At 43.1% G+C, this 13,796-nt stretch overlaps 1 protein-coding gene across 2 annotated transcripts in view; it reads right to left on the bottom strand.

Moving 5' to 3' along the window:
* Positions 1-13,796, bottom strand: part of NOC3L (NOC3 like DNA replication regulator) — a 426,444-nt gene that overhangs the window by 286,764 nt on the left and 125,884 nt on the right. For both annotated transcript variants that reach the window (XM_085605900.1, XM_085605907.1), the window contains exon 10: positions 4,599-4,727. In XM_085605900.1, coding sequence (XP_085462026.1) covers positions 4,599-4,727 — 129 coding nt within the window. The remainder of the gene's footprint in view (positions 1-4,598; positions 4,728-13,796) is intronic.

Below are 13,796 nucleotides of genomic sequence, written 5' to 3'. Positions count from 1 at the left end.
ACACGTAAAAAAGCATTTGTGCTACAAATTGACTTACCTGTAAAATATGATCTCAAAAAGTACTTACCCAATTACGAAGTTCTAGGTGTTATAATATATATAAAAATATAACCTGCTATTTTTCTAATTTGGTCTCGAGTTTATTGAATGTGTCTCATTTATTGACTCTGTGTGTAGAACAAATGCTTAGCACTACCCTCTGATTAGCTTAAACTGCCCACCCACACTACCACAAGAGAGAGCATTTGTGAATATTAATTTAAGCCCTGTAAACCAATAAGGGTCGTCTGGACTTTATACATTGTGTACCTCATTTTGGTACACAACATAAAAAGCCAGCTTCCTACAGAAATACAATCCTCGGAAGGTTGAGGTAACCAAACTCAAAGACCTCAGGAGCCAGATCACTAGGTTGAGCTGCTGAGGGTTAGGATGTCATAAAATGCTGCGGTTGTGTGTGAAAAGGTTCGGCCTGTTGGGGAGCTTCTTGTGCGGAACTAGATAGAGTTCTAGCAATGTGGTGTACCAAGGCTGGCGCCACTAAGATGAGAGTGAGGGATGTCAGTCTCAGCTGCCAGACTACAAATGGTATGAGTGGGAGAGGTGGAAAAGCTTCAGCAACTATCCCTGACCACTTCCCTTATAGTGCATTGCCCATGGACTGCGGGTGTGGTAGCCTGGCGGCGAAGATTTGGCATTTTGCATTTTTTGCGTTGGCGAACAGGTCTATCTGTGGGAACCTCTGTTATGAATGCCAATGTAGGCCTAGGTAGCAATACAACCTTTTACCTGCATTTATCCTACCTTGCTCTACATAATGGGTCTGGCACTGACCTTTTACCTAGTTATGTGCTGAATAAATGTGGATTTGTTTTCTCCGAAACTGGCCTAATTTATTATGCATGAGGCTTCCTAGTATCCTATCTTAATTCCCTGCCCAGGACGTACAACACAGCAGGATTACCATCTTCTGTATAATAACCTTGTACAAAAGTCACCGCTAATGTCATTCCTTGGACGACAAGTCCACTATACATAACGGCAAGCCATTAGATATCTAGGTATAACCCCTGAGGGTATTTTGTGGGTATATAAGAACCACATCTTTGCTTGGGAAAGGGAAGAGAAGCTTTCACACTAGACACCGAGGTCCCGGCCTGCAGAAATTCCAGCATGCAGTGATCTGACATCCCTCGCGGGTGTCCAACATGAGACCAAGATAGGGTCCTTCATTCTCTCCCATCAGATAATGGGACTGGCTCTTTCCTTGGGGATTCTTGACTTTACAGCTACATACATTTTAGGTACACTTAGGTAGGGCTTGCATCTTAGGAGTATGCTTGATTATTGAGATGTATCGATATGCCTGCATATATTTATTGTTTTTGTAACATGGTAGAACTCTACCTTTTATTTACTCTGTCGGTGCTTGTAATCTTACATATCTGTTTCTGTCTAATGATTGTCGCAGCAAACATGTTTTATTCTAGAACGACACTGGTTTAATAAATGCTTATTGAAAACGTCCCCATTGTTTATTCTGTGTATTCCTCTGAGACTAAGTGAGCACGATTTACTGAGCGAAAGGTACTGTACTGTTTCCACAATCCTTGAAGGATCAAGGGTGGTGATGTTCGATAGTTCCCAGAGACAATTTCCTCCTTGGTAAAGTTAGGGGGTGCATGGTGGTACTGTGAGCTAGCTGGTCTAAAGGATAACACATCCTTTGAGTGTGTCTGGAATCAGTCTGGACACCAATCCCTTAGTTTATGTTGTCTAAACGTGCATATCCTATTATTAGGACCTGCACGGCACACCCAAAGTCAGAAGCACAGGAGTAAGACCTGGGGGGTGGAGTTCTCATTCGTGGACTTGTTGATGTGTCCTGATGAGCAGGTCTGCCAGATCATTGTCCACCTCTGGGATGTGTTGGATGAGAAGATATATTCTGTGACGTATTGCCTACTACGAGATGCTCTGGGCTGCACTGGACAGCTGTGGTGAGTGTGCGGCCCTTTGTTTTTAAGAAAAACATGGCAGTTGAGTTGTCTGTGTGTATCAGGACTGTTTTCTCCTGTATGAGAAGATGAAATATCCAGAGAGCAAGCTATATAGAGATCAGCTCCAGGTGGCTGATGTGAAGGGATTGCTGGGCAGACGTCCACATTCCCTGAACAGTGAGGTGACTGAGATGTGTGCCTTGGCCGATAAGTGAGGGGTCTGTAGTGATGGTCTCTTACGGAACTGGGTCAAGCAAGGGCTCCCCCTGTAGCAGGCTGTTTGTGGTCCACCACTGTACAGAGCAATATGTGCGGTTCCAAACCAACATAAGATCCTCTAGACGACACTCCTCTTGAGACCACTGTGCCGCTAAACACTATTGCAACGGGTGCATGTGCACTTTGGCATGAGGAACTATGGCTACGTAAGCACATCTCAGTTCTGTCACCTGATGATCTGGCTGAAAAAAGGACGCAAGTTTTAGAAGGCTTGCACTTGTGCCAAACAGGGGAAAGCCTTCCCCACCCATGAGTCTAGGATGGCCCCGATGAAGGACTGCATTTGAAGAGGTTGGAGGTGGTATTTGGTCGGATTGATTGTGAAACCTAGACTGTGTAAGGTCTGAATGGTGGTATTGCTGTGCTCTAGGCATAGTTGGAGTGTCTTCGATTCTGGTGCCGACGCTCAAGGCTTTGTGGAGGACTTGGGTGCCTATTGTGAAATGGGGGTCCGGTCTGCCTCGGAATGGGGGTGTCGATCATGGCAGAGCGTTAGTGGTGCACGAAAGGCCTGTGGACGGGAGCTGGAAGCTGGTGCTTCCATTTGGTGAGTAGAAGGGGGGCTCGATTCTTTATTGTAAATATACTCATCGTCCTTTTATCCTTTTTCTGATTCGTCATTTAATCAGTATGTTTTAACTGATAAAGTGTAATAAGTGCATTTTGTGTGTTTGTATATGTGTGCATGCTAAACCTATGTATTTTGCCTGATTACATGTGCACATCTACTTAAACAAAGAGCAATTTAGAGCAAAGTCTGTAGGCCAATATTTTGCCAGTGGGTATTTTCTTGCCATTATTTATTTGTTTACTATTTGTCATCTTTGTGTGTTTGTAAATTGTGCATCCAGGGCACATTATTCCTCCCCTAGGATAGCAGTATATTCTAAAGTGTGGTCATTAAAGTGCAAAAGTGCATCTGTATAAAGTGCTAGTGAATCTAAAGTGCATGGTGCTAAAGTGACTAATTTTTGACCTCCTTATATTCGGTTCAGCTTGCAACGTTATAATTTGTCTACAAGCAGAGCGGCAAACTCCTATGATAGTAGCCAACATCACATGACACATTAGAGTAAGGCTTCTCATTGAGGGCAACAATGTCCTCCCCTTACAGTTAAGCATCACATTTGGTACAGAAGAATGAAGTACACTTAAAATGAGGCAATACTGTAATAGCCTTGCTTTAGAGTTGCATCTCTTTTTGGGGAAAGGCTTAAGTGCTATGGGAACTGGGTACCCTCTGGATCAAAGGCGATATCCAGCCTCCACATCTTCCGTCAGAATTGGAGGCCACTACCTGAGGGACCAGGTGCAACATCATTCACACCTTAAGGAGAAAAACCACAATGGTTCAGTAGAAACATAACCCTAAATCCCAGTGCTCTAAAATGACAACAGGTACCAGCTCCTGTAACATGTTCCAGAGGTAACAAACATTTGGATCACAGACACCGTTTACAAGATATGGTCCCTTAAATATGGTACCCACTAGGGGGATCTATTTTGCGTGCTAAGAACTATAAGCACCAATAGAAAGTTGATACTGAGTGAGTCCCAGTTAGATCTGTAACTAGTTCCTTCTGACCTGTGTTCAGTGCCCCAATGTGCTGATCACCAAATTCCCAGGCTCCCACTTTAAGTGGACACTAGAACTATGTCTTTGGGACCAGCTGCTTTTGCAACACAAACGTCTACTATTCTGGACTGTTCCCTTTTGCATGGTGGAGTTTGAGGGTCTAGGCATATTCTTAGTCACCTGAGCTGAGAATGCTGCTGACACTTGCATTCTGGCCTGCTGAAAAACTTGGACAAAGGGCAGACATATCATTGTACACTATATATATATTTTTTTTTAAACATCTTCTGTGAACATTTACTCATTAAAAACACTGCCCACACAAAGCTCTTGCGACCCACTGATTTTCTGTAACTGTTGTGTAGTTATGATCTACAGCCCAGAAGATAACACTGTTCATTATACTTCCAGGCTATCCTGATTATAGAGTATTACCACGCAAGTACTATAAAACTGATTGGGGGTGTATCTGGACCCAAGACAGTGCTTGGGCCTTTTTTTCCAGTTGTTCACCAATTAAGTGCCCTACATTCCACATATATAAATAAAGACAAGTTGCTTTTAAAGGCACCGTATGCTTGTAAAAGCAACAACATTTAGGAATTTAACCCTTAAATCACAGATTTTTTTAACAGACTAGAACACACATTCACTGCTTACTTGCTACTGGAAAACGTTCTCTGTTAGCATGCCCATTTATTATTTATTGTTGATTACTTACAGTAACAAAATGAGAAACCTACCTCTGGCCTTACATCATAGTTCCGGCTCTTTACAATGCCAGATATGACTTTCACAGCAGACAGGGCAGCATAGCCTACCCTATCTTGTTTAAAGAGCTTCTTTATTGCCTCACAGCACGTTTCTGAAATCTGGGGGAAAAAAACAAAATAAAGGCATACATTTGGTAGTGAAATACTGAACAAGTGCAAAAATTAGCTTTTATAGCACAAACCAATATAACAACAAAGCAGCATTTGGAGAGCCATTAAGCAAATACATAACATTTTTCCCTCTTTTGCCCATTATAGCACATTCAACCATGCCGTCAAGGGCAGTAACTTTAAACTCTCCAAGCTGAACAAGAACATACCATTCCTACACACTATTCAAAGAGTGAAGCTGCCAAGAACAGCATGGACATGGATGCACCCCTGCAACGTAATCCAAACGGGCCTCGATGAAAATCTAAAAGATGCAGTGTGCCCAAAATCAAGCCGTTAATTTAAGCTTGATCTTGAAAAGGCAAAGTAACACATGGACCACCCTAAACCCGGTCTTGCTTCTTATGGAGACCACAATAATATTCTGTCTCATTGCATAAGTCCAACTGCATCAAGAACAAAGCAACATACAAATGCTATCCCCATACTGTGTGTCCTTTGGATTTTTGCCCTCCTCAGGCTTGACGGAAGTAAGGTGTCTATTTCTTTCATCATGTTTACTCTGACTGGTTACATTTCCTGCTATCTCCAGTTTCATTTGTGGTATCTCCATTACGGGGCCTCTTTAGTTTTAGACATGGGGGAAAAGGAAGTCTCCTAACTCCAAATCTACTGTGGGCCCTAACAGCACGACTATGAGCACCTTTTTGGCCAGAGCTGTGGACGTCATTACCAAGGAGATTGATTTAACAGAAAGACATTTGTCCTAGGACATTGCTGGCTCATCTAGTAATCTTATGCATTCCAATGTTGGTTCTGTTGCACTGGGGGAACCCGTGGCCCTTTTGGATAATGAGGAGGTTTCATAAAACAGCCATAGTCCCTGGCCTCCCTTTTTGATTCACTTGCTCAGCAGTTGCCCCTTAATCGTTCTCCAGCTGCTAAGCTTCAGAGGAAGTCCAAGCATGCAATCCCCAGAGTTGATGACGCGTGTAAAAATACCCCTGCTACTTCTGATGCCCCAGCCAATAACCTCCTGGGTGCTTACGACAACCCAGCATGGGCCCCCATTTTTTACCAAATTCATCACTGCTTTTAACAATTGTCTTGCAACTTTAATGGAAAAACTGGATAAACTTGATGCTGAAGTTGGCAAAATCTCCAGTTTCTGTCAATGATACTTTAAGCCTTCCCCTACTGAGGTAACCTCTGCCACCATCCCAGTAGCTATGCGCCTCTCCACCCCCACCCCAAGTCTTCTTTGTCAGGGGCCAAATCCACTCCAGTCAATAACACTGCTTAATTACCCTGTGAAAGTCTCCTTCAGAGCCACATAACCTCAGCCATCTCAGATAGTGTGACTAACATACGATCCAAGCCACCCACATATCAGATCTGATCCTGACCCACGTCGTAAGCACATCTTGCTGCAAATCAACCTTCCCCCTGCAAGCTGCCCCTTTCCTTTAGTTCAGGCCAACGTTCCGCAACTAGTAGATCTAAACGCAGAGACCACTGTCCAGCTCAAAAACGAAGTATGTCATTGGCTTGTCAGCAATACGAGCTTTAATGTTTATGACCATAAAAATATTTTGATGGTTCAACAAGTGGGATGGGTTGGAGATACTGTGAAGCCTTTACATGGTGACTGTGTTATTATACATTTTAGATATCCGACCCTTGCAAGGCGCGTTCTGCATCAACATCAGCAGGCCTCATCTACGGATGGAAATATCTGTGTTTTGCCTTTAAGATTTATTTCACAGATATCTACATAAGGACCAGGATTGGACGTCTGCATCAGGGGTTAATGGTTGTAATCAGGCGGGAAGTACTTACATCCAATTTAGCAGCTACTTTGCACCCTAGGCAGACCTTAACAAAATGGGCTGACGTCTTCAATACGCTGGTGAACTGATTTGCGCTCACGTTCATAGACAGCCAAATCTGTCAGAGTACGGTGTAGACATGTACCCCAGATAGATGACGTAGCCATCATCAATGTCTTAAGCCTTCCCTGTAAGCAGACCCCTTAGGTTACACCGTCTGGCAATTTAGCTACTCCCAATATTTCTTCTAGTACTATTGGAGGAGGCAGCCCAGGTCCTCTGTTGGAACTGATCCTCTGTAATGTGTTAGGGTTGGTGTCCAAGTTGGGCAATGAGGATTGGCTTGATTTATATTAAAATGCTTGACCGGTTTATATTTCAAGAATCCTGGTGTACGGAACATCTCATGTGGGATGGATATCAGATTTTTTGAGTTCCTGCCCATAGAGCCAACAGGGGAAGAGCCAGCAGGGATTTAATGATTTTTTGTTCACACTACATGTGGTTTTATGATCCACCCTGTGCCTGTAATACACGCTGGAATGCAAATTCTTTGGTTGGTACAGTCTAATAATTTTAACTTCTGTGTTGTTAATTTTTACAATGCCATTGGCCCTTCTTGCAGTAATTGCAATATCCATGACCTGGTCTATATTATGCAATGCCTTCGAAGAAGGTCTTTTTTATTGTTCAATGATTTCAACAGTATAATTGAAAGGGGATTTCAATGCCAAATTGGGGTCTAATCTTACAGAACTTCAACCACTCAAAACGTACCAAGGGTATGCTGCACCTGGAACTACAGATCATAGGGTAGAAAGGCTCTCTAAGCATATTCTTGAACTAGGGTTGGCTGGAACTGTTAGGACCCACTGATTATGTTACTCCCACTTTTACCGATAGAGGCCGGGTCACTACAATAGATTACATTTTTTTTTCTCTTCTCATTGGTAGGTTAGCCCATTCAATAGCTATTCCTGTCAGGGCTTTGAGTGATCATAACCCTCACTGAGCTTTCCCTTACCCTTATCCTCTCTCATCTCCATGCTTTAACTGGAGCTACAGGTATTACTCCACATGATCGTTGGTTAATACTTAGGTGGCGAAATGTTGATTTCGCCTAACATTTTAACACTGTGATCAAAAGTAATCTTTCCTTTCTAATGGAATACCTCATAGCTAAATCAGTCCAACAATTCCATAGTTTCATTCTTTGAATGTTAACATTAGAAATACATTATCATGTCCAGCCATCGTGAGTAACAAATTTGAACCGGGCTGGTTTAATAAGGAATGTAGAGCAGCCAATAGGCGCTTACGTGCAGCCATTAAACCTACCCCCAGAGACCAGGTTTATTTGCCAACCTGCTGACGTGCATATATAAAAAAAAAGCCATTCATGATAGAAAGTGGGCGGTCAAACAGGAAATGCGGGACAAGCTTGTAGCAGCCATCTCCGTACAGGACACCAACAGTTTTTGGAAAATGATCAATCAACCAAAAATATCGAAAGATTTGACTGATGGGTTAGTGTAGGAAGCTGGCTCTCTATATAGTGCACTAGAACAAAATACACTGTGTAGAGAGTCCAGTGAGTCACAGATTGGTTCAGAGAGGCAAAAGTAGATAATAAATAATGCTCGATTTGTGGTAGTGTGGGCGAGCGGTTAGGCTTATCAGAGGGTAGTGCTAAGAATTAATTTGTACTCACAGATGCAATAAATGAGACACACTCAAAGAATAAGTTGAGACCAATTTGCAAAAAGTAGCACGTGTTTTTATGTAGATTTTCAAACCAAGAACTTAGTTCACAAGTAAGTACTTAATTTCTTATAAATTATTAAAGTTTGAAAAATAGTTCACAGTTGTGCGCAATTATGCATATTCATCTTTATGGGAGGAAATAGCAAAAATGCATAGAAAGTAGCATAGACGTTCTAGGGGTTCACCTTCTGGATTCAGAGTTGCAACCCACCAAAGTTGAAGAGACCACCAGCGATTCAAAGGGAGAGTCCTGGTTTCATCCGGGAGCAGGGTGCTGCAGGCGTTGGTAGCTGGTGCACTACAGAGAAGGAGGGGCCACCTAGAAGCAAGCTGCAAAGTGGGACGTGTCAGCAAGTCTGAGAGCTCCCAAACCGGGGCTAGGGTTGCAAGGACCTCTGGCGCATGGGAGCACTGCCGGTTCGTCGGTACCCAGGCCGGGCGGGCTGAGTGCAGAGCAGGTTGGTCAGACGGGCTCTGCGCGAGAAGATGGTCTTCGTGGACTGGGGCAAGCAGCTTACAGGGATGATTTATAAGTCTGCTGGGCCACTCACGGAGTAGGTCTCAGGGTTCTTGACGTCTCTCGACAGGTGTTTGCTTCCTGGGCAGTTCGAGTTGGTCGGACTTGATTGCAGGGCATCGAGTACCCCGGGGATTGGTACAGCACAGATCCAGTAATCCATGTGTCTTCACACTCGGTGGGGAGACAGAGTTGACTTCCCAGAGCACAAGTACTCCTTACTGAGTCTTGAAGTGGCAGACAGGGTTTTGCGCCAATAGTCCACAGTAGGCACTCAGTTCTCTGGTTCAGCATCTCTTCTTTGTCCGTTTCTTTTTTAGGTCCATCAAATCTGAAGTTCTGTGTCGAGAGGTGCCACCTAAATCCTCAATTTGGGGGCGTTATGGGGAGTACCAGACAGTAGCCAATGAGCTACTTACCTTAGGGTGACTACGAGCTCTATATGACCACTTCCTGTGGGAAATGGGCATAACCCTGACCCGAATAGGCTAACTCTCTCCAACAAAAACCCAGTTTCCTACAGTTAGGGACTAAAATGAGTGTGGGTTGCTGGACCAAGCTCTTCAAAGCAATCTACTCTTACCGAGACCATATAGCTTGTAGCCATGCAGAGCAATCCATTTCTTTTCCTTTGAGTATCAGATTTGATCTTACAGAGGTATGCAAGGCAATTAGTGGCAGCCAATCAAGAAAGGCACCCGTCGCTAATGGGATCCCAATGGATCTCTACATCAGGTTTTGGGCACCCATTATTACTAATATGGTCTACAGTACTGTGAACAGTGGGCTCCCCAACTCTTGGCACACAGATGTGATAATTCCGATGTAAAAAAAGGATGTAGACAAAAACCTCAATTTTATAGACCAATTTCCTTGTTTGACTCCACGGTTAAAATCATCGGGTGCATTGTTCTTAACAGAATCGAGGACTAGGCCAGCCTCAATCACGTGTTCTCTCCTGTGCAATACACATTTAGAGAGGAACACACTACAGAGGAACAATGCCTTTATCTGTACTTGATCATCAGTATGAGTGCCAAAAGGGGGGGGGGGGGGGGGCAGGGGGAACGCCTCTTCTCACATTTATGGCCATAAGCAGCGCCTTTGTTATAGTCAATTGCTCTAGATTATGGACAATTCTTTCTGAGTTAGGGCTTGACGATGACTTGTTAGTTATTTGATGAGAATTCCATTGCAGGGTGAGTGCCACTGTAAGGTACAGGCCAAGAGGCAAATGCACAGACTTGTTTAACTTACAGTTTGGTATTTGTCAAGGATATGTCCTGCCTCCCATCTTGCTTCTCTTGTATATAAATAGATTAAATGCCAGGCTACAAACCTCAGGAAAGGATTAGCCCAGGATTAGGACCATTACAGTTCCAGCTCTGCTTTATGCAGACAATGTTGTTTTGATGTCTCGCTCCCCCAATGGCCTAAGGGCCCACATTAATAGCTTTATTGGCTTCATTGACAGTTTAGATCTGGAAACTAACATTTCCAAAACTAAATGTATGATATGTAGCCCAAGAGCTGTTAAAGCATGCTCTTTCTGGATTAAAGAGAAGCATATTGAGCAGGTCACCAACTTTCCATATCTCGGAATCATGTTTGACTCAAAATGCTCATGGCAACCTTGTGTAGCGAATCACTGTTTACTTTTGCAAACACTCTGTTGGGGCTTTATTTGATTTTGCAAAAAGAGCAGGTAATAAGCAATCCAGCCCCTCTACTGGAGGTCAACATGCCTAAGTGTTTAGCCATTGTAACTTACGGTGCTGGAATCTGGGGTTATCAGGATATTACCCTCAATCGGGAGATCATCTTAGATTTCTATTGTTTGGCTAAGCTAAGAGCAATCCTCCTTCAAAACCATAGGTTGTATTGAACTGTATACATCGCCCGACTCTCAGACTAAAGCTGATATTAGTCAAAAAACTTTATATCAGCCATAGGGTGTCATCTACGGAGCAAGAGGAACTGAGGAAACCTTTACTGCATTATTACACTATTGTTCAAACTTCACCTTACCTAGAACCATATCGTATCTGGGTTCTGAGCCCTTGGGAAAGAGCTCTCTTAGCCAAAGTTCGTCTGGGAACCACTATATCCTTACTTTGCTTTCCCTTGGGCTAATATGATAAAGCATCCATTTTTTTTGTCCGTGCGATGAGAACTCTGTACAAACCCTGGAACATTATTTTTTTTTTTTAATTATTATTTTCAAACTAAAAAGTTTTAAAAATCAGTTCTTAAGCTATATGGTTTCCGACAATGCAAGTCCACTTTGCATTTCCTGCATATACTCTTGAATTCTCTGGTTTGTTTTTATGTATGGAATTTCTTGAAGTCTGCTTTATGTAAAAACATTTACTGTCTGTCTGAACTTTCCCTTTTTACTGTTTTGAATTTTTAGCATACCTATATTTTTTATCAAAAGCAATATGGACTGTTGTATGTAAAGCTTTTTGATTGTTTTTAAATAATCGAATAAAGCCTCTTTTGGTTCGATTCCATAAAGGAACAATGTCAGTTATCAGACTATAGCTGTGTCAGCCTGTCAGTCTGCATTACCCTTTCTTTTCCTTTTAAAAAGGTATGTGAAAGGTGTCCAGCCACTTTTTTATAATATTATTTACGGTTTAGATATAATTGGCTTTTTTTTAAAGCAAAATGAAAATAATTGAAAAAACGGTCAACTGCGCCTTTTTGTTAGCCTGCAACTATTTGTATACATTTAAAGTGAGTCTGTCTAACAAAAAGCTTTGTATATATACACACACATATAGGAAATCCCCTTTTTCTGCGTGGTCACCCCAGATTTTTCGCCTTTTGCGGACCCTATATTATGCTGGCTTTACAACACCTGCTAACCAGTAGTATAGTGTCTGTGCTCTCTGTTAACAATGGTTGAATTGGCATAGTTCTTACAGGTATAATTAACTTGCCTATAGGTGCACAGAATATGTTGCAAAATGTACCCAGAGCCTGGAAGTTAAAGGCCACTAGGTGAGTGCAGCATCCATTGTGTCATCCACCAGAGTGATAGTGCAAACATGACTTCCAGGCTACTGCTGTACCTCGATTGTAACAGTGCAAAATATGCACTGCAACCTCTTAAAATAAACACTTTTGACAGGTTAAATCCTCCCTTTTAAACATCAGTATATCGCCACATGTGAACCTTGTAGCCTACAAGGTAAAATGCATTGTATTTAAACGTGAGACATGTAGAAAATGGATATAAAGTACCAATACTGTAACTTGGGAATGAAACCAGCTAGAAAAATTATGAAATTATTATTTCATAGTTATTAAAAATACAATTCAATGGTGAAGTTGGATTTTCGTTAAATATTAAGGAAAAGTAAGTTTTACAAACTTAGCCTTTTTTGCCTGAATTTTTAGCAAGCTAATTAGCATAAGTCTCAGCCAGCTTTCAACCTGTGCTCAGCCTTGCAGAGACGTAAAAAAGGTGTGAAAATGCCCCCCAGGAGCAAATAGGCAGAGCTAACTCTTCTGAACTCTAAAGAATGTGCAGGTTGGAGGATGTGGCCATTGCTTTTCACACTACATTGTCAAATCCTGCTTGACAGGTCTGTTGAGTCACATGCAACACTAGGGGAATACTTTTTTCTAATATATTTTTATTGTTTTCACTGATACACAACTGGACGTCAAGAACATTGCCAACAGCATTTCATCAATAATAGACATCATTATCTTCATCCCCATTGCCGTAGGTAGATCCATCCCCTCCCCTCAAAATCAAGCCACATACAGTTACAACTCTTTTACATATGTCCCAGAATTACCAGCTGACTGCCCCACAATGCATCTTCCCCATATGTATCAACTGCTGCGTCAATCCTCCAACTCAGCAGTTCTCGTCACCCCCAACTTCTTTGCGCTCCTTCTCTGCTCTCACACCTGTTACATTCTCTTTGCCAGCCTATACTGCCCCTGCATCTCACTCGCCCCTCTGAAAAGCCTGCAGTAGCCCTGCCCAGACGTCTAGATCCTCCCTCACATGGTCATCAGTCCTAGCTATCCGAATAGGCATTTCCTCTGCTATTTAACTGTGTCCCTGCTCTAGAAAGCCACTGACGGGACTCTCTGACCGAGCCACCTAATTGCCACACATTGCTTGGCACCTACCAGCATCAACTGTACTAAATTCCAATGTATCCCCACCCTCTGTTTCTTCTCAACTATACCCATGTCAGGGGTCACGGCAGCTCCGTTCGCACGGGCAGGCGCTAAGACGGAGAAAACTACATTTCCCGGCAGCCTCGGCACGCCGCCAGACGCCGATCACCGCGACCCACGTGATGCGGAAGCGGTGATATGGCGAGGCAGCAGGAAGGAACGCTGCAGATTATTCCGCCGGAATTGTGGTCCTCGCTGGCTGTCTCCTGGTCCCTGAGGTCGGGTAAGGGTGCCAGTGGCACCACTTGTTCCATTTGTTGAGTGTTCCTTGAAGGCGGTGAGTTCGTTTGCAGCCTTTCTTCTACGCTTGGGAATACTTGTTCTATGAGGAGCGCGCTGTGCTTCCCGAGTCTTTCCTCCTGAGAGTTGTACCCTAACTTGCCAAAAGCTCTTATGGGGAAACAGGGACGCTCGCCCTGTTGGTAAAATTAGTACTGAACTGCTTTAATGTCGTGGTGTGCTTTTCCCTACGTTGGCGAACTCTTCCCTGCATACGTTTGCAGAGTTCATGTGAGGGAAATTACCAATAGATCCTATACGAAGGAGGGGGTCGCCCTCAGTCCACAGCTATCTTCTATGACATTGCACGATGTATGAGTGACGTAACTCTACTGAAAGTGTACCTGTTTCTACCAGCTGATGTTGGCAAACTACTACAGTTAATCATTGTGTGCATCGCTGTTCTGCTTGCCTCCTTTTGACTATCGCAGCCAAAAAACACGTTGTTTGTGATATCCTTTC

The sequence above is a fragment of the Triturus cristatus genome, chromosome 1_2 (assembly GCF_964204655.1).
Source record: "Triturus cristatus chromosome 1_2, aTriCri1.1, whole genome shotgun sequence".
NCBI lineage: Eukaryota > Metazoa > Chordata > Amphibia > Caudata > Salamandridae > Triturus > Triturus cristatus.
Note: the sequence above shows the minus strand (reverse complement) of the source record. Positions and strands in the feature narration are given on the sequence as shown.